General features: G+C 36.0%; 2 protein-coding genes and 1 long non-coding RNA gene across 5 annotated transcripts; 1 reads left to right on the top strand and 2 right to left on the bottom strand.

Moving 5' to 3' along the window:
- Positions 1-878: 878 nt before the first annotated feature.
- Positions 879-5,133, top strand: LOC116297644 (uncharacterized). The gene is made up of 2 exons (XR_004197251.2): positions 879-1,147; positions 1,337-5,133. It is a non-coding gene; the product is annotated as an uncharacterized LOC116297644 (long non-coding RNA).
- On the bottom strand, positions 2,356-8,626 carry LOC148911605 (cysteine-rich protein 1-like). Of its 2 annotated transcripts, XM_089029004.1 has the most exons (5): positions 8,495-8,626; positions 8,155-8,200; positions 7,621-7,715; positions 4,535-4,649; positions 2,356-3,307 (listed from the first exon to the last, which is right to left on the bottom strand). In XM_089029004.1, exons 2-4 carry the CDS (start codon positions 8,192-8,194, stop codon positions 4,545-4,547), a joined length of 240 nt encoding a protein of 79 aa, XP_088885130.1. In that variant the 5' UTR covers positions 8,195-8,200; positions 8,495-8,626; the 3' UTR covers positions 2,356-3,307; positions 4,535-4,544. The 2 variants fall into 2 exon arrangements, with proteins under 2 accessions (XP_088885130.1, XP_088885129.1); XM_089029003.1 differs by lacking the exon at positions 8,495-8,626 and having other exon boundaries at positions 8,155-8,310.
- Positions 8,627-9,132: 506 nt separating this feature from the next.
- On the bottom strand, positions 9,133-27,364 carry LOC116297634 (transcription factor 7-like 2). 2 transcript variants are annotated; one of them, XM_031705897.2, is made up of 7 exons: positions 27,073-27,364; positions 20,849-21,111; positions 19,918-20,121; positions 17,426-17,603; positions 12,005-12,158; positions 11,373-11,445; positions 9,133-10,563 (listed from the first exon to the last, which is right to left on the bottom strand). In XM_031705897.2, exons 1-7 carry the CDS (start codon positions 27,091-27,093, stop codon positions 10,377-10,379), a joined length of 1,080 nt encoding a protein of 359 aa, XP_031561757.1. In that variant the 5' UTR covers positions 27,094-27,364; the 3' UTR covers positions 9,133-10,376. The 2 variants fall into 2 exon arrangements, with proteins under 2 accessions (XP_031561757.1, XP_031561755.1); XM_031705895.2 differs by lacking the exon at positions 27,073-27,364 and adding an exon at positions 24,347-24,777.
- Between the last annotated feature and the right edge of the window lie 601 nt (positions 27,365-27,965).

Genomic DNA, 27,965 nt, shown 5'->3' with positions numbered 1-27,965 from the left:
CGTATGCTATTTCCGCGGTTATTAACCCCGTTCCTTGTTGGGGCTTCCTCTTCATTCAAAAGCAAGACCAGATGTGAATAAAAACGTTTTCTGAAGGAGAGTAACCTAAGAGGAACCCCGGATTTAACGTAGAGAGAGTCTAAAGCCTTTCATGATTCACAAGAAAAGCGCTGAAAATATTCAAAATCTTGTATAGCACATATTGAGAGTATGTGGACCGCGTGGCACTAATGAAATAGTAGAAGATAATATAGGTAAGTTGTAGTGTATGTACGTTCCCAAGCACTACAACTTACCTATATTATCTTCCACTATAGCACATATTGTCGTCGGAAGCTCATGGGCCCGGTTGTACGAAGCCTGGATATAGCGCTATCCGGCGGAAAAATCCTTATCCAGTGGATAAGTCGATGCTGTTATCCAATAATCCACCGAATAAGTTTGGTCCGTCGGATAGCGGTATCCAGGCTTCGTACAACCGAGCCATGGAATAGCGCAGCGCACTGATTCTAAAAATAGCTTAAAGATTCGGACAAACATTGCATTCTGTTTAACCGCTACGAGGATTAATACGAACCGATTTTATTATTTTTACTTAATTAAAGTTACAATAATAACCCATGTAAACTAAGATCAACTGCGATCGGCTGTGAAAATTATCTACTGAAAGTAAACTTGTAAGTTTGTTTGTCCGAATTTCGCCTTTGTCTTCGTTTTTATGACGTCACGGCTCCGCTGCGCTATTCTTTCGGGTGGTTATTCATTCTAACCTTCCCGCAAGTAGATTAAAAACTTTGTGCCCCTGGTTAATGCATTTATAAGTCAATATATTTCAAACAATAAAACGAATCTATCTTTACGAGCATTTTAAAATTCATTGGTAAAATAGCCTCCACACAATGTTACGAAGCAGCGCAGAGCAACACCCCCTCCCCCGGTAACGGGCCGGGCCTTGATTTCGTGACGCCAAAGATTACCATAATAATAACACACCACACGTCAAGACAGGCATCAAAGCCTACAAGATATCCATATTTAGTCATGTCTTGGAAAACAGTTATTTATAGGCACAACGATGCGCAACACAAAATATACAAATTTACATATCTCTTTCTTTCGAAAGCTTGTGGAATTTAGCATCTAAATGGTATGTATCAAGCGGGCCTGTCGTTGTAGTCTGATTTGAAAGCACAGGATGATAACGGATTATCAGTATAATCAGTATGGATTAGTTGCTTTCAAATTAAGTAGCTCTTATGGGCATTCCAACGTCAGCCTCTAGAAAACAACATATCTGACTTGGTTCAAATTGTTTGAAAATCTTTTATTCTTCCAGCTGTATAGCTGACAGACAAAAAAGCAAAGCAACCCAAATGATATGGTTTTGTTCTCTGTAACTATTACAGCTATTCTCAATCACACGCGCCCTCTAGCGATTGTTTCTATCGCGACGAAGAAGGTTTTGAGAAGATATAACTAGCTAAAAACTAGTGTGAGAAGGTTTTGGTTGACGTCAATCATAAGGCGTTTCCATAACATTGTCGGAAAACACAGAGCTATAAGGGTACGTTCCTTAGAATGCCATGGAAACGTCTTGATTGACGTCCACCAAAAGCTTCTTCGTCACGACAGAAAGTGAATCGCTCGAGGGAGCGTGTGATCGAGAATGGCTGTGATGGGCACGGCTCAGGTGGGTAACTTTAGTTACAGAAATGATAATTAACTCAATGTGGGTCGCCGTTTTACATCACGTCATTACCTGTGGCATTTGGAATGTTCATCAGCTGATCGAATGACAAGTTTTGAAAAGAATTCTGTTTGGCTGACAGCACATGGTGGTCAGTGTTTGATCACCATTTGGAAGAGCATATTTCGAAGACTTTTATCAGCTGTTTGAAATCCATCCATTAATCGATTTTAAGAAACACCTACAAAATACTCGAAGAATATTAATGTGGGTATGGAGGTATGACTTTAGGAGTAGTCTAATATGGCTTATTTTGAAATCAATAAATCAACTATAATTTATAATATCTGAAAAAATTATAGTTATTCATCAGTTATACCGCAAAGTTCCTGTATAATATATAACAGCTGTTTTGTCCTTTTTTTGTTGTTGAAAACGTCTAGATTAAGGGGGCTCTTCATTATTATCAGGGTATGGAAATAAAAACATTTTAACCCACCCCCTCCTTCCCCTTCCCCTAGGACACTTGCATTACTGCCTCATTTACTACCACTACCAGACTCCCTTGCACACTTTCTTTTGTTCAGTCAGTTAGTAAAAGAATCAAAAGACAGAAACACCAACATGATTAACGAAGTGTGCAATTGATGATACAGACAATTTTATAATTTTATAATCAATACTTTTTTACTTCATTTGATGTAATAAATGTTACATGTGCTATGAAAATCATTACATTCATTAAAGTGTAAGTTTGAGAATCACTCATTACGATATTCGTCACATCTTTGTTGTTAAATAAAAACATTTATATAAGCTATAGATTAAGTGCACTATTTGGTTATAATATATTAAATCACATGTGCCAAGTAATAATATTCAATATATTAATCTAATGTAAACTTTAGGGACCATTCTCTTTTAGAAGATGGACTAAAGGTTTGTCAAATTTCCCATCTCCAGTTGTAATCAAAAACCATCACATCAAAATTTTCCGAAAAGCTGTTTGTGGCATCAGAAAGTGAAAGCCCTCCTACTGCCCATTGCCCTTCGTAATCCCTAAAACAATTCAGGACATGGCTAACAGACAGATTGAATTTGAATTTAGCAAATTAGGTTTTATACTGAAAAGAAAACTAGAGAAACTTGTGAGAAAAACTGGCTCTTACTTGATGTTATGGTGTCCCAGGCTGACCCGCGTTGGCCTGGGACAGTAGCTCAGGGGTGACCCAGTGTCCCACCTGGTTCAACAGACTAAGGTATAAGCTAAGTATATAGAGATATTTGGTGTCCCAGGCTGACCTGAGAGAATATATAGAGAATACCTTTGGTGCCTAAACACCAGATGGGAAATATAAACAGAAAGAGCTACCTTGGTGCCTTGCAACACCAAGTAAGAGCCGAAAAACCTTTGCATCAAAGACTGAAGCAATGTTAATCTAGCAAAGCAAAGTACTCCAGGAATCATAAGTCCCCAACTTTCTAAAAGTGAATGGTTTCTGTGCCCTTGAGTAAGAGCTGTGATTCAATCAATGTTCAAGAAACACTAACCAGAAAGTATTTTATATATTATGACGTTGTTGTTTCAGCCCATTATGGCACAAATATCATGTTTGTTATCTGAAAAATAAGAAAGGATCAATACTTAAGACAAATGGTTAATTAAATGCACACGCCAGCTTCCTATCAAGGCTTGCATGTAACTGAGTGTAAATAATGGAAATTAGTTTGAATAGGTTCAATCGGGAAATTAGGATATAGCTGTAAGGTTTCAAAACTGAACACATTCACGTTATAAGATTCCAGGACATCTTAGTTGGACTTCTTAGATACGGGACTGTTCATTTATTATATGGGATTGGAGGGGTAGGGAATGAGAATTATTTGGTAACCCATAAACAAGAAATCTGAACCCCCATTTTGTTGTTGTTGCATTAAAACATGGCCCTTTCCTTATTCCATTCTTTTTATTGTAAAAATGCTGTTTAACTTATGGATTGCTTTTTGTTTGGCTTCCCCTTTTGATCCTGCAGTGACTTTTTTATAACCCCTCCCCACATGCATCTTGGAACTGTCAGACGGCACAATATAGATCTTTTCTGGATGTGCTAGAGTTACAGAAAACAGTGGCTCCAAGTCAAGTAGGACTTGATGTTAATTAAATTTACTGTATTTTATCAAGACCAACTTTAACTTGGATCCATTCTATTTTTGTGGTCACTCAAGCAATTTTTCTGGAAAAGTCTATTAAAAGATCTTTTAAAAACCTTCCTGGTAAAGTAAGTTTTGATGGATTCAAATCGGAAACTTCCTGACATTTTCTTGAAAACTTTGTAGATACCAATATTGTCATGGCAATGGAGTGAACATGTGACAACATTTCTGTGCATACAAGCCTTAATAAAATTAACAGCCGGCCAGTCAATCAATCAACATGATTGGAGTGGCAAAATTAGCTTTATCTTGGTCATACCTTTCCTTGCTCAATGTTACTGTGGTTTTTGATATTGGAAAACTCAGACATTTAAACAGCTTGTTGCAAAATAATTGGTTTATTACTGCCACCAGGCAAGAACATAAAAGGTACCGACTGACTGATTATTTTTGATTGACGCCATCAAAAAAAGAAAATTCAGTGATCAGCTTGTAACACTCGAGTTCGCAAAATATCAAAAACTGCAGAAATTGCAAAAATGACTGGCAAAGCATACATATGACTGAAAAAATTCCAATACTGGCCATACATTGTGACCAGCTGTTATTAAAGCCCTGTGGTGCTATTGAAAAAGCGTAGCAAAATAAGAAAGCACTAAGCATATTTTTTTTAATCCTCAGAGAGATACATACCTGAAACTCTTTATTTGGGTTGATATGCATGTGATTCAGTGCCGCCATGGCCAAAACCCTTGGGTCCAAACAAAGCACTGTAGCATGGAATGTTGCAGTATGGCTTGCCATCATGCTGTTAATCAACAATCACACACACAAAAAAAAATTAAGTTGCTTTTCTGGTTATTAGTGGTTTTGGTACAGCTTTAGAATAACCGGCCATGCACTTTGTTTTAGAATGGAGCAAGTATTTTGAAAATGATGCAATAATAGAAGAAAAATATAGGGATTAACATGTGCATATCATTTGGCCAGGTATTCTGAAGTTATACCAAAGAATAAAGAAACTGGTGTGGTACTTCATAAGACATAATAATTCCATTCTATTATTTTCATTCTTTTTTTCATTTGACTATTAGACATCAAGTATACAGTTTGTGGATGTATTAATATATGAACAAAACCGAAAAAACTGGTCATAAATAGATCAAAAAGGTACTAAAAATTCCTCAAATCACTCAACTTAAGAAAGCTAAAAGTCTCAGTGGCATTACCTGCAATCAGTTATAGACCCTGAGTACCAATGAAAATAAAGGATTTGTTAATAAGCCATTCTATTTCAGGCTTACTAATCGATAAATCATTGCTTTTAAATATTTTTTTTCAAAATTGCTTTACAAGCATTTCACACAAAAAGGCCAGTGCATGGATATTTATTTTATCAATTTCCTACTTTTTGTCCAACGATAGCTTTAATCAATTTTATTAATTTAAAAGACTATTTATTATTTATATAGTCAATGTCATTAACGTTGTCCACAGAAAAAAGACATTTACACATTTACGCATTTAGACTAAAAGATATATCACGTGTTTCATTACATGTATGTATTCTTTGCCTCGTGTGCGTCAGCCTGAACTTTAAATGTAAAATTCAACTCGTGAATCGAAAATCCAGAATGTCCTGACCATTAAGTGAGGATTTAAGATGGAGAATGGTATTTCAGCGTTTGTTTTATGCCAGAACCTTCGAGGAAACACGTGATATTACTTTTAGTCTAAATGTCTAAATGTCTAAATGTCTAATGTCTTTTTTTGGTGGACAACGTTTATGACATTGACTGTATATGGGAAGAACTGATGGCTAAAAATCCAGTTTACAAACTTCTTTTTTTCTTCTAGTCCTTGCATAATTTGCAAGGTTTGCAGTGCAATTAAACAGTGAAATAAAATCAAACTAAATACTAACTAATAGTATCTATTTAGTGACTAATAGTTGCTATCACTCAAACAGAATATTCATCATACAAAGACAAATACACAAGAGACCATTTGTGTCTTTTGTTAAATAAATGTTCTGGTTGAGTGATAGAGTGCAAATAATATACCTGTGAAATAGTAAGGATGAAATAGGAGATAGTGCTTAATTAGACAAAACATAGGAATTCAGTGAGGCATGACAAGGGCACGGGCGTTTACTAGAGCAACAACTCAATACACAAATGAATAGATACGAAAATGCGAACATGTCAAATTATACAAAGGAAAAGCATGTACAACAAAGTATTGTTTCAGTTTTTGTAAATGTGTTTAAAAATATTTTAAAATGCACGCCCTTGAGTAGCACACGTGCACTAGTTTACCCGTCATGGCTTGCCTATTTTAATTAATTAGACTTAGGCAACCAATAGCACAAAGTTAGTAATTAGTTAGCTAGCTACCCGGGGGGGTACTCCCATATATGGACTATACGGGGATGATCCGCTGAACTGGGTATGGTTTTTCGAGCTTCTTGTCATAAACAGGGTAAGCAATTTCACTCAAGTTCCAAGTTCTTCCTGAGTTTCCTGTCATATTCAGGGTTTCTACTTTCGTATCGACCAAAACTGGTTATTATGGTCGTAAAAAAACGATACGTGAGATGACATGATAATAATTGAAACGGGAACTCAGTGCAATTAATTATATCTTTTGTCATAAACAGGGTCTACAAATTTGTTTTTTTTTTGTCATAAACAGGGTACCCCTTTCAGAATCCCAGCGGAACACCCCTACCCAAATTCTGCCGGAGTACCCCCCCCCCCCCGCCCCCCGGGGCTAGCTATCTATTTCATGGGTATATTATTTGCACTCTAGTGAGTATTAGTCACTAAATAGATACTGTTAGTTAGTATTTAGTTTGTTTTTATTTCACGGTTTAATTGCATCCGCTCTACAATAACCAAGGCCACCCAAACAAATTGTAAATCAAATAACAAATCACATTCTTGATGTCTAATAATAGATGAATTGATGAATTCTGGAAATGAACTGCTTTTTGTTGATTCCTGATCATACACACACTTGTATAAAATAAAATATAGGCCTTTTACAGATTCTATTGTTTAAATACTCAAACGTGATTGGCTAATTTGTATGAAAATCTGTCTGTTATGGCCTTGGTTGGTATGGTCGCAATGTAAAATTCTAGAAATTTAGTAAAAAAAAACAATTATTGTGCAAAATCTTATGTTCCCTACTTTTCAAGAACTAAATTCAGTAAGTAGTCACCCCCCCCCCCCCCCCCCCCAAGCCCGCATAATCCACCCCCCCATTCTTCAAAGTTTCAAAGTATATATATCAGATTCCCCCACCCACCCCAAGTGTAAAGTAACTGTCAAAGACCAGAGTATCTTGCATAATTCACAGATTTTCAAAATGTCGCAAGGTCAAAAGCTGATCAGAAACAGCAAGTCAGCCTTACACGAGTGTTCCAATCATAATGCAGAAAATGGACTCAAAGATCAATTTAGAAAATAATTGGGATAGTACGCGTGCTACGATTGGTCGAAAACTCCATGTTCGATGAGGGTATCAAAACGCGTTTTGATCAGAGTATAAAACTGTTTTTGATCTGTTAAATAAAGAGTAACTTACCAACACTAATCGATTTATTATTTGTAGCTAATCCCAAACGTACACGATAATCGAAAAAAAACTAAATACTTATTTGTAAATATTTTCTTTCCAGTTTTTTTTTTCAACACCACGAAGTAAGTGAGACTATATATCTATATTTCTATCTATCTTTATATCAGTATGTGTATGTTGTTGACCCTATTTACCTCTGCATGACCTCCAGAAGACAATGTTTTATTACACTTTTCACATCGGAGGCACGGACGATGCCAATCTTTACCAAGAGAAGAAACTTTCTCAGCTAAAAAACAATAAAAGTGGTCGCATAACTTCAATCCACATATACAAATCTCCGTACAAACAACGACAACACGGTTAAAGAATTATTTGTACAAGGAACAAAGGAACAGTTTTCGTGAGGAGTTAATTGCGCGCGCCAAGGTCTGCTATAAGCTTATAAAGCTTATAACACATAAAACGTGCTCTTGAATCAAGACCTTATAGTCCCAAAATCTAGCTTCCTAAGACCATCCAAAGCTACCCTGCTTCATTAGATGTTGAATATTCCGTCTTTAAGTGCTAGAATAAATTGAAGCTCCAGAAACGCGACAAAAAAATACCAAAAAAACCCAAAACAAAAACGTGTTCTTTTTCTATCCATCGATTTTCAACCCGGTGTCAATTTTTTATCGTGTTTTTTTTATTCTGCAAATCCAAATTAAGAATTTCCAAATACTTACCAAAATAAACTTCTTTTTGGCATCTTGGACACTTTGGCATGTTGATCTGGTAACCAAGGAATAAAGGAATAAGGAGTTATTGAAGGATTCGAATCGTGATTGTACTTTCCTGCTTCAAGATGGCTACCGGCTGCTTCAAAGCATATGGCTACTTCTCAGTCACACCCCACACAAATATGCACAAATATGATAATCTATTTACGTGTTTTGACGAATCAAATGAGCCACTTTTACTTTTCAGAAACCGCCTTTAGGAATTTTGATAATTTATCCAGTCTTTTAGGGGTTTTGGTGAACCTAATGAAAATATATGGTCAGTGAAAGAATGTTGTTCACTTACTAGGTTTTTAGCGTAGCTTTGTGTCTAAACGATGTAGAAATATGGATAACACAAGAAGTTTCTTGAAAAGAAACGCCTAGCAGACCTGAACTCAAGTGTCTTGACTTTTTAGTGAAGAAAATGGCATGTTTCATAGAGGGGGACTGGGGAGAGAGGTTGTTTTGCATATGGCGGGAAGCAAGTTGTTATCTGTCACGCTAGTTTTGTAGAAGTCCGATTTAGCTCCCTCTCCATTAACTCAGGAACATGATAAAATGAGGATATGTTTCAGGGGCAGTTTTAACGTATCCAGGCAAAAGGAGTGGAGCTTAGAAATCTTAAAAAGAAGCTATATCATACTGCGTTTCTTGGTAACAGAAACCCTTGGCGATCATTAGGGACCGATCGTTTATTACGTCCCGGGGGGTTGGGGATTGGTGGTTTCTTCGCAAAAAAATGAAATGAAATTTGTACCCCCTCTAAAATCATTAAATAGAAAAAGTAACCCTCCCCCTTCAACACTACTAAATACGTACCCCCCTCCCAAATTCGGCCATTACAAGAATGTACCACCCAATTTTTAGTGGTTTAAAAAAAATGTATCCCCCCTGTATTTCCACTACCCCTACTACGCAAATAACCAGATGACTGACTCTTACTGAGAGCTATAGCCCTTGAGATTATTAATCCGATTTTATTCACAACATCTTCAGCGCGATAAAAAAGCATGGCCCATGACAAGATGGAACTTTACATAAATATTTCTCTTTGAATCTTTATAATTTTCGTTTTCTATTACGCGATATTGCGTGTTGCTTCGAAGACTCCAAGGGATACTATAGTTCAAGGCTGTATGGTCATAACAACTGAATAACTCAAGAATCTATTATAGTTTTGGTAGAAGTGGGAAAATATTGGTATTGAGCCTGTAAACGGCTTCTGGTTTTTATATCCTTTAAGGTTGCGGTATATCTTACATTGTGTTCAACAACACGCGCGACTTTTCGCGCCGACAAAATGGGCTTTTTAAGACCGCCAATCGTGTTTCCATGATATTCCATAGGCGCGTATTACGGAAAAGACATCCACCAAAACATGCTTTGGCGACTCCAATACCGTGCGCACTTGAAAACAGTAACTTCTGCTTTGTCTATATTGAAAGCAATGGATTCAGAGCCATAATATTCTGTATACTTTCCCACCGCTACGAAATTAGGGTGCTCGCCACTTACATGAAAAAAAACTTATACGTTTATCAATTATTTCGAGGAAATTGAGAAAAACTCGATCTTCTAATTTTATAAGTATCTGTCACGCCCACTTAACGCGATGTACCATGGGATATCTTGAGGGCAACAACACCCTCCCCATGATAAGTTGCGCAAGGCAAGAAAGTTTGCACGCGCCGCTGAGACTTAGAAAGGCTATCAAGATTGTTCCGGGGTTTTTCCACCGAGAGGTTGCGCACAGTTAGAAGATCCTCTGGCGCACTTTCTCCAATTATCAGAACACATTTTTAATCAGGCTTTCCATGTAAATAGTAAGCACCCAAGCTCTAGTCTGAAACATCATAAAATAAAACTTCTGAAGCGTATAAAACAAAAGGGTGTATAATCTAAGAATTTTGTGTCTGGAATAAAAATCAGAACTATGTAGATAAATTCTATACAATTCGTCTAAAATATACTACCTTTGTGATAAGTCTATGATACATTTAAATTAAAATGGACTATTTTTCTTCAAAGCCTTTTCTTCAATATTTCGTTTATCCAAGGCTTTAAATGCAAAAAATATTTTCTTTTAAAATATACATAATGAAAGATTTCTTACCGGTCTTTTTTGGTAAATATTTGAACTCAATTGATACAATGATATTCTTCTCTATCTAAAATTTGATCTATGACTATGTATCTGATGACGTAATTGTATTGCTAGATGTTGTCGACGTGGTGGGGGGCGGGGGAGGGGAAGTACTACTTCCTTGAGTGTCCACATTTTCATTTTCTGGTTCTGAGATTCCACTTGCTGCTGAAATGCCATCTGTTGGATTCGAACCTCCGACTACAAACCGTATGCATTTCTTTTTCCGCCTGAAAATAAAAACAGTTAAGAACAAATCGAGTGATTACCATATGTCCTCGATTAATATTTCCTTCTAATACCCCCCCCCCCCCCCCCCCCAGTTAGAGGTGGCAAAAAAATTAATAAGTCTCCAGCCTCTAATAAGCCCCCTACTCTAAGGAACACTGTGGTCCCTTTTCTTTGTGGAAGTCATTTCACCTGTCGAGATTATACATAAAAGTATTACAAATTTCTAAAGATCAGCAAAATTTATTAAGCTCTCGGCCTCTAATAAGCTCCCACTCTAATAAGCCCCCATTCTAACAAGTCCCCATTCCAATAAGCCCCCATTCTAATAAGTCCCCATTCTAATAAGCCCCCATTCTAATAAGCCCCCATATTCTAATAAGCCCCCATATTCTAATAAGCCCCCATTCGAATGAGTCCCCATTCGAATGAGTCCCCATTCGAATGAGTCCCCATTCTAATAAGCCCCCATTCTAATAAGCCCCATTCTAATAAGCCCCCATTCTAATAAGCCCCAGTCCAAAACCACTGAAAAGGAAATCCGACAGGAGGTTTAATAGAGGAAATACAGTACTACTAGTAGGTAACATATTAGGTCATATTCCTGCTAACAAAGAGTAATTCCATACTTTTCAGAATATTTTTATCTCAGCTGTCATATTAAGTCATGTAGAATATAATGACCTAAGTTGCATGTACGTCTAACAAGGTATGTATGGGAAGATGAGTAGTGACTGTCAAGGAAAACAAAGATGTACTATTCAAATCTTAGCAGGAGCTATGAACAATATCAAATATATTATTTTCTTACCGACATGGTTTGCACCATTCATTTTGTCGATCTAGTCCATATCTTGCTCGACACTTTTTGGGATTTGTTATTTCTGGGGGGGAAAACATACACACATTTAATGTTGCTGCAGTAATTATTGTGAGTAGATTACAAGAGATTGTTCTAAACACCACCAAGATTACACTGGTTTCATGAAAAGATCCAGGAATCTTAGAAGGGTTTGAGGGATTTGGCATTAGACAAATCTCAACTCCGACTAGACTATGCAAAGCGAAGGGGTATGCTTCCAGTGAAATTCTTAAAATATACAAGGGCGGATCCAGGGGGGGCTAAGAGGGGCTGAAGCCCCCCTTCAGCAGAAAAACAAAACAAAACAAAACTAAACTGAAGAATTAGATGCTTTTTTTATTGTTTTCTGTTGTGTTGACGGAAGAAACTCAATTAGCCCCCCCCTAAAATTTAGGCTGGATCCACCCTTGATATAATTTCCACAAACGCTATTTCCTGTGTTCTGGGGAAAATTTCATAAATATAGAAAAGGTATACAAAGTTAATCGCAAACTTGTTAAAGAGGGCCCTGTTTTGCTAAGACTAGATGGAAATCAAATGCAGTATCTCATTTGCATTTTATGGTGCTCTGCATACAGTACCTTGTGATTTGTCTCTTTTTCTTTTCTTTTTCTTGCCCTGTTGAGCATAATTATCCCTTGCACTCCAGCCTGGGTACAGCTGCATGTGTAAGGCTCTTTCTTTTCTTGCCATTTCATAATATTTTGCTTGTTCGGCTCTTTCTAGTGCATGCCACTGAAACGAAAAAACAGGAGCACAATGGGTGGTTTCAGATCTCAACAACTAGTTCAGTAAAAGCCTGTACTGAAGATATTGCTAGTACCGAAAACCAAATATTAGTCTAGGCAGCGACAGCAGTGGGTTTTACCCCTTCCCTCATTGACCCCCTATTTCTTGGGGCTCTAACCCCTTCCCCCTCATACATCCTACTTTGAAATCAGTGGCTCATGCTACTGCTTTTGAATGATTTGCTTTAATAATACTGAGAATTAAAGATTTTGCTATCAAAGTGATTCTTAAACCAATACTATTTGAAATCCATCACTGAAATATCCATTTCCTTTGTAATGCATTTATTAGTTAATAAAGGTATTTAAACTGCACAATTCCCACTGACATGTACTTTAGGATAGTGTAGTACATCTTGAGTGTGTACATCTCAAGTGTACTACTACGTGCATATGGTTGTATTGCAAGTATAGGCTGATATACTGATGAAACTGTTGGGGCTACAGCACAGTTAGCACTGTAGTGTGAATCAAACATCAAACAAGACATTTTGCATATATAACATGAGACTAGAATTGAAGTGTTCAAATGATATCTGTCAATAATAGTATTAAGAGAGAATTCTTTTCATATTCAAGCAGTGAGCACCAAAAACTATTTTCTTGAAGACAGGCTGTTGTACAAGGCTAAAATCTCGTTATTCAGAAAGTTTAGCTTGTTTGGAAGTGGAGATGACCGATGAAAGTGGAATCAAAGTGTTAACCCAAAGCAAAAATTTTATTCGAAAATGAGGTTTAGGCCTTCATTTGCTTATTTCCCATATATTTTCTATAAAAAAAGCCTGACAAAGCAACATTCTAACATAAATGAACAAAACATCTTTGTACAATTGAAAATACCGCTTCAAACAGGCATTTTATCATAGTACATCAGCTTCTAACTGTTTAAAAAAGGTTTTGAGCGTTAACCCAAAACGAAAATTGGGATCAAGACTCATACGAAAGTCTAGTTTTTGGCGCTTTTTGCCATTATCATTGTTCATTCTTGAAAAAAATTTCCTCTTAAAAAAATAAGGAAAACAAAGAAATGTAAATTAGTAATTCATAAAGAAATTGTCTCACCAATATTTAAAGGTAAATATCTCTATGATCATATTTAAAATCTTCAAGATGTAAGATCTCAAAAAGGCACTTTTGTGCTAATGTTTATTCACTGTGCAATTGCAATATCCAGAATCCTTTGCAATCAGATAATTACCCATGATGCTTTGTGTTTTCCCGCTATTTTACAAAAACTTTATGGTGGGAGGAAATCTCTTGACTATCTAGGAAATCCTCTTTTCTTGCATAAAATCCCCAGGAATCTACACCAAACATGTCTTAAAAGAGTGAGAGTGGCTCAAGAGATGAATTATTTATACCCCAGCAAGGCAAAGTCTTCAGTAGAGGTAAATATTTATAGATAATTGTATAATTTCTATAAGTTTTAGTAAAAATATTTTTCTCTGAATTTGTTAGCATAAATTAGTATAGGAAATCCCACGATCTCGAGTACAATTTGGAAATTAATAGACACTTGTAATGTTTTGAAAGTTCTTGTAATTGCACGAGCCTTTAGGCGAGTGCATATAAAGAACTTTCAAACATTACGAGTGTCTATTAATTCCAAATTGTACGAGAAGATTGTGTGATTTTTTTGTTTATAGTTCACTCAACAAAATTTCAGTAAAGAATGCGAAGCGACGCCGTTCATCTTTGTCTATTTGGCGGCCAATTTTCGGTCCATCGCGCAACTGAAATGCATAAAAAAAATTAGTTCTTACGGCTTTAAAATTTTATTTATATGTTTTTTAAGTACAAAATGATAGAAAATAATTGTTTTGACATTGTTTTGGCCGTGTTGCCATAGCGACTTAATTCGGTACTCCTACGGAGTACAATTAACGCTATAATTGTACTCCTCTCAACCAATCAGAGTCGAGTAATTTTGTTGAGTGTACTATAAAGATTTTAATAGTTTATATTGATCAATCAATTAGAAAAGAAAAATTTTACCCAACAAATCTCTGAGGTAGCCTTGTAAATTAGTTGTAAAACATGAAGGTTATTTTACAGACATTGAATTGAAGTCATTTAGTAAGCTCTCAATCACATGCACATCTTCAGGTCAAAGCACGATTTGATATCACAAGCTAAGATATTCTTCTGCAGACTGATGTTCAACAGCTATTTCTATACTGCATAGGTGACTTTTATTCATTAACTTTGCGCTTTGGCATTCCCGTCACTGTAAGGCTACTTAAGATTAGGTTATAAAATTATCACGCAATTCACAAATTATTTAATTGAATAATTCAAAGATGCATATGATGACGCAACTTAAAAATGTTGTATGCATTACTGTTTCATCAAGAGAACTTCAAAGCTGTAGGGGGGAAGTTGTTTTAATTGTACAAACTAAGCTGAAGTACTTGATGAAATAATCATAAATGTATTCAGAACTAATAGAAATTTTTAAAATTAACACAGCTATATTATTTCTAATTCTTTAGTACTGATGGTTTGCTTTTCTCTCACATAAAAGCTTAAGTAATGATCAACTTTGATTATAGGATGTTTTTAAATTAACTCATTATGGAAAAGTAGTGTTTTTAATTATTTGATGAAAGAAACGTCTTTCACTCTTTTTGACAGTATTGCTATGGTAACACTTTATATCTGATTAGCTCAATCAACCTTCTGACAACATTCACAGTATTGTTTCTACATGGGGTAAGATGTTGCATAACCTGAAAAAATTTCATAGTTTGAGTTCGACTTTTTGAAGTTATAAAGGTTTTTCCATGTCAAATGCTAATGCCGTGACGTATGAGGAGGCATTTAAGGTTGTTTGTTGTTCCTTATAATTCGAAACACCGGCTTCTATATGAAAACTAACTTGCAATAACTTCTATAAGAGGAATGGAGAAAACAATGACATATTTCAAATTTAATTCAATGCAAAATAGACCTGCTAAATGTATTTTCCATAGGTTTTTCTGCAGATAATACATTTGTGTCACTCAAAGTGACAAACGAGATGGAAATATGGGTGTGGCATTGGCAGCTACAGCACCGTCTCTCACCTGTGAAGTTTACACCTGGGGTCTCAGGTTTAAGTCCTAGCTGAGTGCATATATGTGAGTTCAGTGTGTTTGATGTTTTGCTCTCTTCCTTGTCGAGAGTTTTTTCTTTAGGCATGACAAGAAATTAAGTTTTAAACCCACTAGCAAAAATTTCAAAGTCACTAGAGATCACTCATGGCAAATAACAAACGTTACTTCATGCAGGTTCTAAACTTTCCAGTCCTTCAATTTCTGGACTGTGGTCACACTCGCAAAAACTTAGCTGGCTAAATACAAAATTTTACTTGCACCTTGGGTGTTTGGGAGCGTTAATTTTTTGCTGCCAAGCTAGTGCAGCTGGTTTTCTTTACCTTCGTGCAAATTACATGTAAGTTGAATGTTGTGTGTCATGAATAATAAATGTAGTGGCAGTGCATGTAGAGTAAACCTCATAAAAGAGCCCCATGATGGGAGTGTTGGTTGTAAATATATCTAGGCTTTATAATAAGCTGCTTTAATCTTTCAAAAGCAGAGTTCAATCTTCATTCTTAGTTAATGCAAAGTATTAAATATATTAATTTGGGCAAATAACAAGTTAAGAAGGAATTTGTTTTTTACATGTCTGGTATCCTTACAAGTGTATAAGTGTTAAATAAGTAATTTTCACATTAATAAGTAGCATTTAACTATCCCTTATTTATGTTATATGTTTAAGATATTAATTTTTCTATAAATAATAATAACTCCTATTTATATATATAGCACTGCACTAAGTTAATAGTTAACAATTATTCTCCAAAGACGAAGTAAATGTTGGTGAATATTTACCAAAACGCAAGTCTTTGAGCGGCTTGGTAAATATTTCCCAATATTCACTGAGCCCGAGGCAAATAATTGTTTTAGTATTCTTAATACAAGTGAATTTTATAAATAATGTAGAGAGAGTTTTTTTTTTTTTTCAAATTTTATTTATCTCTGCAAGTGGCACACATTGACAAATGAGTGTGCATGTATTATTCACCTGTAGGTGAATATAGCAGCATGAGACATAATCGTGACCAATGAGCATGCCAGATTTATCATATTCACTTGCGTAAAAACAATAATGTCAATTATGCAGCAGAAATAATCAAACTATAATAATAATATACATTTATAATGTGCTTATTAAAAGAAAATTCTCTAAGCGCAAAAATAAAGAAATCGTAAAGAGAAAAAAAAGATACTTGGTTAATGCTAAACGCAGATTTAAATAAATAAGTTTTCAATTTAGACTTGAATAACAGCTGTTGATCCATCTTGAAAAACTATCATTATGTAGAAAATTGTTGATTTAATAACAATATCAATTGAAAAGCCCTTTTCACAATAAAAAAAAACATTTTACAAGAAAATGTTTCCTAAAAAACTCTTAATTGGCATAATTATTCCCAAGTTCAAGTTCAACACAACTGATAGAATATTTATGTCATGTATATAATATTGAGAAGAGAGTGCAGCTGTTTATCTGTTTGTTGCCACCAATTGAATATTAACACACTACTATAAATATATACCCAACATCTCGTACAGGTAGCTCAAGTTCCCACTCCTTAAGTGGGAAAGACAGGAAAATCTATAGAAAATACTTTCTCAAGGTCATGGTAATTGACAGAAAGCCTTTCCTAAAAAATGTAGTTCCAGAAAATATTCATGCCTCCTCACGGAGGAATGACCCCCCCACTCCCCTTCCCTACCCCCAGAAATTCCAATTTTCTTCTATACAAACTCTGTAGTTTTGTTCTTTCTCTGACCCCCCTACCCTTAGGAAAAACCAAATTCCTCTGTGGGGTGGGTATGGATAATTTCTTGAGCCATACAATATTTATTCTGTATTGGAATTATATATAAATATGAGCCTGCAAGAGTTATAGGACAAAGAAAATTTTAGAGCCAGCAAAGGCGATAGAAAATGTTTTTTAACTTGGAGATTTCCATGATCTATTGCTGGTTTTCAACCATTCCCAAGAGAATTAAATAACAAGACACAGTGGCCATGTTGGAGGATATAACAAGAATTCATTGACAGTTCTTTTGTTAAGTTCCTCCAACGTGGCCGACGTGAAAACCATCAATACATTGGTGGAAGGTGTGTTAATACATAGATCCCTATAGAATATGCACAACTAACCTTCTTTCCCAGTATCTGATTTATCGCAGCACTTTCCTTCAAGGTGCATTCTGCCACTACTTTGGGCCTCATGTCTTTCATGTAAAGCATGAATGCATTGAGAGGCTTTTTGACGTGGGAAAGTTTGGAGTCTCTTCCATGGTCTAGAGCGTCACTCATCATGGCCGTTGTATAAGACCTGAAGAAAAACAAATGTTTTTCTAATAAGACTTCCTGTTATCATTAATACCTGCTTGGAAAACTTGAATGTCAACAAGAGTTTTGATTTATAGCGCACTGCAAGGCTTAAAATAATGGCCATTCAGTCAATGGACATGATCACAGGCCAAATTAGATTTCCCTCAGTCATACCTCATTTCTGGCTAAACATTACTGGTCAAAATAATTGGCAAGGCAAGAATTTGGCTGAACAAGTCTCAGTTATGGCCGGACATTATCTGATGTCCAGCCATTATATCTTGCACTGGAACATCCATATGGAGCACTATACAAGGACTACTATTATTATTAGCTCAAGCAACCTAAGGAATCGAACTTAGACAAGAACCTAAAGGCAACTACTCTGTTGCATGAATGAGAAACTGAAAAGAAATTGAAAAAAATAATAAAAATGTTGCTAAATTTTTGAAAATTCCCAGTGTTTTCCCAGGAAAACTTTGCAAAAAAAAAAGAAAGAAAGAAAAAAAGAAGTTTTTCATGAATCAAAGATAAAATACTTTATTGTTACTGTCATTCTACTCTAACCATGAACACTAGAGTTTGTCAACAAATCAGATTGTGAATCGAAAACAACAGAATTCGAGTTACATGTAATGAAAGTCTTTAATTTTTTTTTAATAATTCAAACTGGTTAAAGCTGTGCTCTGGGGTCACATATGGATAGCAGCTACCAGAGGCACCTTCACATGCTTTCAGTTCAACCCCGTTGAGCCGCGCCACTGCTGTACTTGCAGCAGTGATAAGCGATGACAAGTTTTTTTTTTTTTTATAAAGCTATTCTAGGAGATGAAATGATAAAAGAGAAAGAAAGAAATATAAGTATATTTACACAAATAAAAAATAAAAACTTGAGAGTTCATGGTTAGACTAAAATGACAGTAAACATTTAGCGATAGTATCAGTGATAAAACTGTAAATAAAACCTTGAGTGAAGTGATATCACTTCACAGTAAACTGAAAATTGTGTTATTGACCTAAATGTGTAATAAACAAATTATTACGTGTTAAGAACCTGCATAATATCGTTTTTATTCATGATCTTACATGATATCATAACCAAGCAAATGAATGATATAATATAGAAACTTGTGAATATAAATAATATCAAACTCTTAACATGCGATAATATCTTGATCTATTTATAACACATTTAAGGTTGATATCAGTATGATGAAGCCACGATTAAAAAAAACCATATCAGCGAAGGGATACAATATCACTTCACAGTAAATTATTTTATCTTATCAGCCCAAATAGTGTGGACTTGCTTGTTCATGATATGATATGAAAAATCATGAATAAATACGATATCAAGCTCTTAACATGTGAATGCATTATTTTTACATGTTTTATCACAAGTTTTCAACCAGTGAATTGAGCTACCTAGTTACCATCCTCCTCAGAAAACAGGGGGGGGGGGCAATTGATAATGATCTACGCACACTAAGCTATGATGTAGCCACATCTTACTTAGATGAAAATATATTGCATGTTAATCTGCAAGGCAAATCATGAAGGTTCTATGAACTAGTTATGAAGCATCAACATCTTATTTATATGGAAACATATTGAATGTTAATCTGTAAGGCAATCATGAACCTTCTATGCACTAGTTATGAAGCATCAACACCTTATTTATATCGAAACATATTGAATGTTAATCTGTTAGGCAAATCATGAAGGCTCTATTCATTAGTTATGAAGTAGCCAAGTCTCATTTATTTGAGAGCATTTTTATCTGAATTGTTGATTTGATTAGTGACTTAATTGAGTGAACGATAGAAGCTGCAAACATTACACCTGACGTATATAGCTTAGGGTAAGCATTACATAATGTCTGGTCAGATTTGGAACTTGTTCCAGTCAAATCTTTGCCTTGCTAACATTGAGCCAGAAACATGTTATAGCCAAGTTAAAACTAATTTCGCTGATCATCATGATGGGCAACTGACAAGCTGTTTTTCTTAGTCTTGATAGCTATTTGTGTAGTGCCCATCATTTAGGGAAGTTTTTGCATGACTGTGAAAAGCTCACAGCATGTACACGGTTGTTACGTGGCAAGGAATATGCCAGACCAATCACATTGCACAAAAATTTCCAATTATATACCCTGAGCACAGCATGAAGGTGGCATGCACATGGTCCAGACAAACCATGCATGGGAAATAATCAGCCAATCAGCATTTTAGAAAACATCACGGTCATGTCAAGACACACATACAGCATCAAGCTTTTCATAGTCACATGAAACTGTTCTATAAGAGGTAACATACTTTCCAGATCCACAAGATGGTGGCGCCCTGGTGATGACGCTATGGTTTGGTGGTGGTGCAGGGCCACAGTGAACCCCTGACCTCTGATCCCCAGTCATTGTAGGGTGCGTTAGTCGTTGGATGCCTGCTGTTGTTGGGTTAACAGGCGGAGGGTAGTTTGGATGATAAGCAGAACTTTGTCCAATTATGGCTCCATGGGGTTGCCTACGACAAATTAAATTCATTAACATATATACAGGTAATAATGAATAGGCAATAAGTGGAAGATCTAAGAATAGATGAAATGACTTAATAATAATGACTTAATAAATAATAATAATAATAATAATAATGGCTTGTGTTTCTTATCATTCTTGTCAATAACACAGAAGTTGTTGATGAGATATTTAGTGTTGTTTGTTTGTAGAGGAAGAAACCATTAAAACACCTTTATTGTGCTTAGACGTATTCCTTTAAGTCATGCAATCACCATTTTCCTCATTTAGCTGATAAAGCTGATTGCTGATGAAAGCCATGACAATGATAATTTATGCATATAAGAAGTCTGGGTTTTGGCTTCCACGATCCAAAAATTACCAACTTGGACCATTGAAAAATGAATTAATGGCAACCAACAACCGGAGTGTCTAGAATCAGATCTTGTTGTCTTGGTTGCATGAAAATGGCTATTCATTATAATATTTTCACTGAATAGGAAATTTTAGTTGCAAGAAAAATCCTGGTTATCACTGATTATCTGTGTAACAAATTTTAAATGTCTATTTGCTCATCAAATGGGGCATTATGTAAAAAAAATAAGGTAAGGTAGAATAATAGAGAGAGAGATGAGAGAGGGAGTGGGTGAAGTTTTATAGAGGAGGCAATACAAAGCTTTGATACTTTCTATATACATATACTAAGTATATCAACTATATAAAGGATCAATCCTTACCATAATGGAGGGTCATAATGATACCTTTCAGCTTTAATGCTTGGGTATACAGTATAGGGATATGGACCTGGAGGATAACCTTGATGTGCGGGATGGAATACAGGAGACTGTGGCTGTCCTCTTGAATGGGACTTGCTGTCACTCGAGTGTTGATTTCGATGGTAGTTGCCATGTCCTGGAACAAGGTGTTCATTATATTTGTCTGGGAATGAAAGCAATTGTGCTATAGGTGCTGAACTAGCATCAGTTGGGGTTTTAGGTTCCTAGAAATATAAAAAAAGCCGAAAGATAATTCACTACATCGACAGAACTAGGAACTTCCAAAAGGGGTGATGAGACAATCTTGATGAAATTGTATTACATACACAACGACTTAATTAGGGTAAAATCAAGTCACAGAACAGAATCCTTCACTAAAGGGGCTACCTTCCAGGGCCATAGTAACCCTCCCCTACAACTGCTTACTGCTCTAGGCATAATTTTTGTATACTATGACCACCGTCGAGAAATTGAAGGACTGAAAAGCTCAAAACCCGCATCAAAGTTTGATGCCGATTGATCGGTAGCGGCTTTGAAATATTTGCTAGTGAGAACAAAACAAAACTTACTAGCAAGGTTTTGATAGTGGGTTTTAAATTGATTTTCATGCCCTGGATCCTCAAAACGTAAACGTCTGGATCAATTGGTCTCCTGCGGCATTTTGGAGCACAAACTACACAAACATCAGAAGTAACCCCAGGTGCCAAAGTTTAATGTTACAGAATAGCTACCTAGCTATAATTGCTTGAGGGGAATAGGAAAGACAAAAATAAAGGTCTGTCCCTTCAACATTTAAAAATCAACCACCTTTTTTCTCAATATATAAAACTTTGAAAGCAATGTCCATGAAAGAGTAGACCTGACGAATCCCAGTGCTATACTTCATCATAGAGATAGAATACTCAATACACGTTTAATATAGACAATGCAGAGTGTTAAAGTGTTTATTTCTGGTATAGAACTATTACTGATGGTAACATACATTTATAGGATTAGTATATTGATAAACCATATCAATCGTAAAATAATAACAATAGAAAGAGGTTTGATTACTAAGAGCCGAGATTTTAGGCCGTGTTAGTAAAAATCTTCAATTCTTTTTTTCAGTTAGTTAGACTGTAATATATATTCAATACTTTGGAACAGAATAGTGTTACTTATACTCTAGAGAAGAGCCTTATAAATTCAAAGCTTTTTATTTTTTTGTTCTATTAGCAAGGTATATATATCTAAGAATAACACAATGACTCCTGGGGATTGTTTGTAAATTTGAACGTTCGTTGATCTATGAGCGATCTTAAAGACGGAACGAGCCATAAAACATTGTCTAAGTATTTAGATCAAAGCAAGTGTTACAATTATTTATTGCCATTTTTCGAGGTCAAGTGTGGCTTTCAAAACTATTTAAAGTGCGCAACATTACGCGGGATTGTTTAGACAAATCGGCTGAAAAAATCCAACTTTGTTAGAAAAGTCATAACAACAGGACTTGAAAATATTGTTTGTTAAAGAGAAAAGGCTGTGAATATTTTTCAAAGACGGATGGACGCTTTGTTGCGTTACAGACGCCGAAAAACCCAAAGGGATTGTTTCCTAACTTGGTGCAGGAAGAAATATAAAAGGATGAATTAGTAAAATTGGCGACTTGTGGACGTCGCACATCAAACAGGAATACCCGTTTTTTGTTGCTGTTCTTAAAGGTCGTTTGTAGGTAAAGAAAGATCTATTGGAAATATTCAATTTTGTTTAAATATTCAACAAAGAAAGTTTTGACATCAACCTACGTAAAAAGGAGAGAATTGACAAACAAAAGGGTGTAGTTTTTCCTGGCTTTACTACCGAAGGAGTGAAGAAAATACTTCGAGTTTCAATAAAAACGACCCAGATCAAATATGAGCTAACACCTCGAGTTTACAGAGACATTAACTTTATTGTTTGTTGTAATTTTGCAAAGTGTTTTCTACTTTGAAAAACCAGCCAACCTTTGCAAGGCTCTTGAACTATCACTTTACAAACCATATCGAAAAAAGTTACAGTATAATAGAGACATTACGGCCTTAACGTTTCTACTTAAAGCTCCCTTCCTTGATATATTTGCAGTTTTTTTTCACCTGTTATAATGTACCTTTTGCTTTGCTTTAGAGGTTAAAGAATGTTATAAAAACCAGAAAATTATACCATTAAGAAGAGTAAAGGTAGAGTTACTGGCCTCCTGGAACGCTTAGTATAGTCAAACATTTGAGTTAATGGAAGGTATAGAAAAAGATTTTCCTTGACTTTATAAAAAGAAAAACCGGAAACAGCCCGTTTGAAAGGGAGTCAGCTTTGGAGCTTGAACCTTTTCGTCAAAATGTTACGAGTTCTGATGCAAGATCATTGTAATTATTCTCTTACTTTCATTAATTTTGTTTTAACAGAATGTTCTTCTAAATGAAATATTTGCGAGTACGAAGGAATTAAGGATTTTACGTCGACCAATGCTGTAGATAAACGACTCGTTTGATCACATCGAATACAGACATAGATGGCAGGAAAAACGTTAATAGGGGAATTATATCTTCATATGGTAGTAAGACAATACTTCTAGATTGAGAAGAGAAAGGATAATATTAAGTATCCCTTTATAAATGAATGAAAGCTAGGATGAAAAAACTTGAATTAAAAGGGTCCTACAAAACTTCCTGAAGTATATAGCCAACAAGACGCAAATATTCCTAGCAGCTCTCTCAACAAATGCGTGGATTTTTGAGAGTATATCACGAGCAGAAACAAGGCCAACAACAAGAAAACCCATTTAATAATGAAATTCGATCTAGCGCGGTAATTATGTGTTAAAAGACCACTCGGAATAGACCAACAGAGTAGGATATGAAACGATCGCACGGGTCCCTTGTCCTACATAGGTGTAAGGGATGATTAGTTTACTAGAACACTACCGAGACCATAATCCAAGCACTCTTGAAAACCAAGAGTTTGTTGAGCTTTTGAGCAAGATCTTACTGTAAGCATGGAAAAAATCGAGCTGGTCTGTCGGTCGGCTAGCGGAAAAGCCGCTCCAACCAACTGTCGGCATCCTTTGACTTCCAGTACCGCGAACACAGAAATTTTGAACTTGGAGCTCAGAAAAATAACTTTGAAAGGCCGCAGTGAGCTGAAAGTTGCAGGTATAATAGAGATCACTTAGCAGAAGTCTCTGGCAAAGTTTGGGGTCTGCTGGTTGAAATTACGGCACGCTACGGACAAAATGCAGGAGTTTATTTACTATTTTGTGAAACAATACGATTCTATTGCCCTTCACTTTTGAGTCTTGCCGCTCACCGAATGTGGAGTCACACTGGAACGATACACTTTGGAAATGATGGTTTATATTTCTCGAAACTACTCGAGGCAGTAAAGAAATAGCTAGGAATGGCAGTGAAGCACTGTAGATGGAGGGGAAAATGTATAACTGTACCGTACCTCTTGATGTTCGGCCTCTTTCTTGATGAGATCTGTTTTGATGTCATTGACTAGGTCTAAAGTGGCACCATTTTCGTTCTCCTCCCCGTCTTCGTGCTTATATTCTTTGACTTCATCATCAGCACCAAAATCATCAGTTGAGTTCCGAGGGGGCTGAGGCATTTTAGCCTCGCACACGTGGAAGAATTCTCGAGAAAAGTCCTTCTTAAAGTTTTGCTGTTGCCTTCTCTGGCTCAGTGTGTTCGTTGTGTGTAGGAGCTATGTAGACAAGGCGGCACTTCAAAGGCTTTCTTCAAAGGCTCGCCGCCTCCTGATTGACAGAAATTAATCACACAATCACTCACAGCGACCAATCAGAGATCACTAAAAGCAATTATGCGCGTGCGTTGTTTCCTTCAGTCTTGATGTTCGTCCAACCCCTTAAAACCGGTTTATCGTCCCATTATATAAGCTAAATTCTGTTTTCTCCGCTTAGAAAATATCCATATCCTGAACTTAAACACTAAGATATTTCTTCACAATACAAAGGCTTGATAACTGAGTAAGATTCAAAGTAAAAAGAAAGAGTCTTAAAGAGGAAATGGCTTGTTTTGTGACTCACACTATTTCTATGTGAATAAATAACTTTGCTACAATGATGTTGTTGATCATACTAATATCTTCTTCGAAATTGCTCTTTTGTGTTTTGGATTTTGAAAACAAACTGAAATGACTAGTACTGGACGTCTTGGAAAAAATTATGAGAATTGATGTGGATTCGATAAGATGGGCTTTGAGACGATAACTAGGTACGTGACTTTTCAAATAGTATTGTCAGGGTCAAGCGTATGACGACATGGATAACTCATAGAAGGAAATACCATCATTTTTTCTTGACCACGCTTTCCGCAAACTATGTGCTTTTATCGCACTGAACGTGTCTTAAGCTGATATTGTACTGCTTTGTTTACTTCACGTTTTATGAACATAACAAATTTGTTTGAGAGCGTGTCATACATCACTGTTCGTTCAGGAAGAGAACTTCAATCCAGATCAGAACAACGCCAGTCAAACGAACACGTAAACTACTTAAACTACTTGACTGTTTTTTTTTCTCGCGAGTGTTTGTAAAAGACCAGGATAGTAATTCCAGCAAGGCAAATTGAATAAGGGAATGTAAAGTAATGTTGGTTGGCTCACTTCGATAACAAATAAACAACTTTTTTTGTCACATTTTGTTGAATATAAATACTGCTACACTTTTTTAATATCGAAAACCAAGAGAGCGTAACGAAATTACTCCAACCCCATACAAAATGTAACTGTGAATAACCTTAGCGTCACTCAAAAATAACCAAGTTAGCTCTCTGTGACAAAGAAAACACAATCTCATTGAAACAATATTAAAGAAATTTAAAACAAGACCGAAAGTATCTCAAAAGAATAATAAATTTGGAGTCGAGACTCATGCAGGTATCGATCATTGTATACCGCTGTGTTTGATGGACATATGACTACAGTACATTGATATTATTATTAAATATTTATTATTTTTTCGCTGGATCAAAAGGTAATTATAACCAGGTTAAATGATCAACTGCTGGTTGAGCTGTTTTCAGCTGAAGTTAGTTATAATTATTTTGTTATATAAAGTGTGTCATGGAGTACGTCCACAAACGTTCCGCTATTGGCAAGTACCCAATATAGACACGGGTGAGGTTACTTGTCCACAGCGTTTTGAGGAAAGGGAAAAAAGAAACTCAGAAAGAGAGTCTGTAAAGTGAAAATAATTAACTGATCCCTGGACAGAAATGTGCCTCACAGAAATCAAGTGCCAACGAAACCGAATGCCTGGAAATGTGAACATTGGAGTATTATTCTTCAATAGGAGCATAAAAAAATATTACCATTTTTGAAAAGGGAAATCAAAAATGTATGGAAAATTAAAGAAAGAATTAAAAAAAGAAAAAAAAAATCAAAGAACAAAGAGTAAGAGACATTTTCTGGATCTGAAAGTATATTTTAGTTCCAAAAAGAATACCGCCCATCGATAGCTGTCTTTGATCTTTGATTCGTTTCGGCACTGGTTAAAGGTTTTGGCGATCAAGCTGCTGAGCCGCCCAATTTACAGGCATTTCCCTCGTTTTTGCTTTAAAGTTTTTATCGTCACACCGCCAAAGACAAGGCTCCGACCCCTGCGATCCAAAACAGACAAAGACAATACCGGCTTACACCTGAAACCAAACGGCTCTTAACGTCATTAGCTCGGGCGCACTTCTTTAAGGTCACTATGAATATAATATACATATAAAGGGCTTCAGTCTGAGATTGTGTGCTCATAAAGCACTGGATGCCACTTGAAAACCTTCGATTGTTTACTGGTAATCTCAACTTAAAGTTAATGATTTGTTTGCTGTTGAGATGAACCGTTGTATGGTGAAGAAGACGCGATCATACCATAAACATAGCTATACAGCACCCCCCTCCCCCCCCCCCCCCCCCGACCCGTGCCGATTAAAAAAGGGATGACCTGCAAATGGGAGATCACTGGCACATCCTCAGGAAAGGACTTTGTATTGATTTTTCGTATTTGCAATAAAGCAACTAATGGGAAATATATTTTAGGTCTACAATGAAGCTTTCCTAACAGCGTGATAATGATTTCTTCCATGCATGATTTACGATTCACTGAAATAGTTTACCGATTTTAGCTGAACACGATATATTGTTTTCCAAGATGCACTTACTAGAATTTCTCCCTTGATCATCGTGTTGCCTTCCTCTCGCTTCGGTGAGCCTGTAATGGGTCCTGCCTCGATATGTTTGGCGTGGATAGATAATTAAACACGAAAGTAGATACTCCAAATAAAATTGAAGATCTGGAAGACAAGAAAAGTTTGCTATTCAAAGTTTCAGGAAAATTAGACCGCAAGACAACAGAGACATCGAAAGATCAAACAAGCCGCAGTGCTTAGAAAGCCGACTAATGTCAGAAAGGCATACGACCTTCAGAGAGGCCGCAACAGGGCTATCCGATCGCAATAAATATTGTTTATAGATTGTCTTTTGCGGCAACTAATAATCGTTGGCCTATGCCGCTTGTCATGTTCCTTGTCTTGAAAAATGAAATTAGAGTGAATGATTTAAATACGTGATCACGCGTGAATTCACGCGAATTAACGTAACGCTTTATCACGAAATTCCACTTCTATGTGACAGATATATCCTTCAAAATTTGGAATCACGTCTAATAGTGCATTGTCAAAATGAAAATAGTGTCAATCTAATGTGTAGGAATAAGTCAAATATTCCAAGCAAAGGTAACTCAATTGATTCATATAAAAACGGTCATCCTAATTGAGAAGATCTCTCTTCAGACAGAGTGGTGTTCAGAAATCCCTGATAAGGTCTTTACATCTTAAATGGGAAAAGACACCGTAATTGCCTAAAGATGAAAAATTAATGAGGACCTATAGGTGTTGGATATTTCTTGTAGTCTTAGGAGTAAACTTTCCGAAGACAGTCTGATTTAGAAGCCGAGTTTATTTGTGATAAAAAATTATAAAACCAAATTTACTACGAAACATCAAAATGTCTATTTGTTCAGCCTTGAGTTTTTTCGCAAATCAAATACAGATTA

The sequence above is a fragment of the Actinia tenebrosa genome, unplaced genomic scaffold (genome assembly GCF_029948245.1).
Source record: "Actinia tenebrosa isolate PJP-AT-01 unplaced genomic scaffold, QUT_ActTen_1.0 PGA_scaffold13__45_contigs__length_12533684, whole genome shotgun sequence".
In the NCBI taxonomy this organism is placed as follows: Eukaryota; Metazoa; Cnidaria; class Anthozoa; order Actiniaria; family Actiniidae; genus Actinia; species Actinia tenebrosa.
This window is presented reverse-complemented; position numbering and strand designations above follow the sequence as displayed.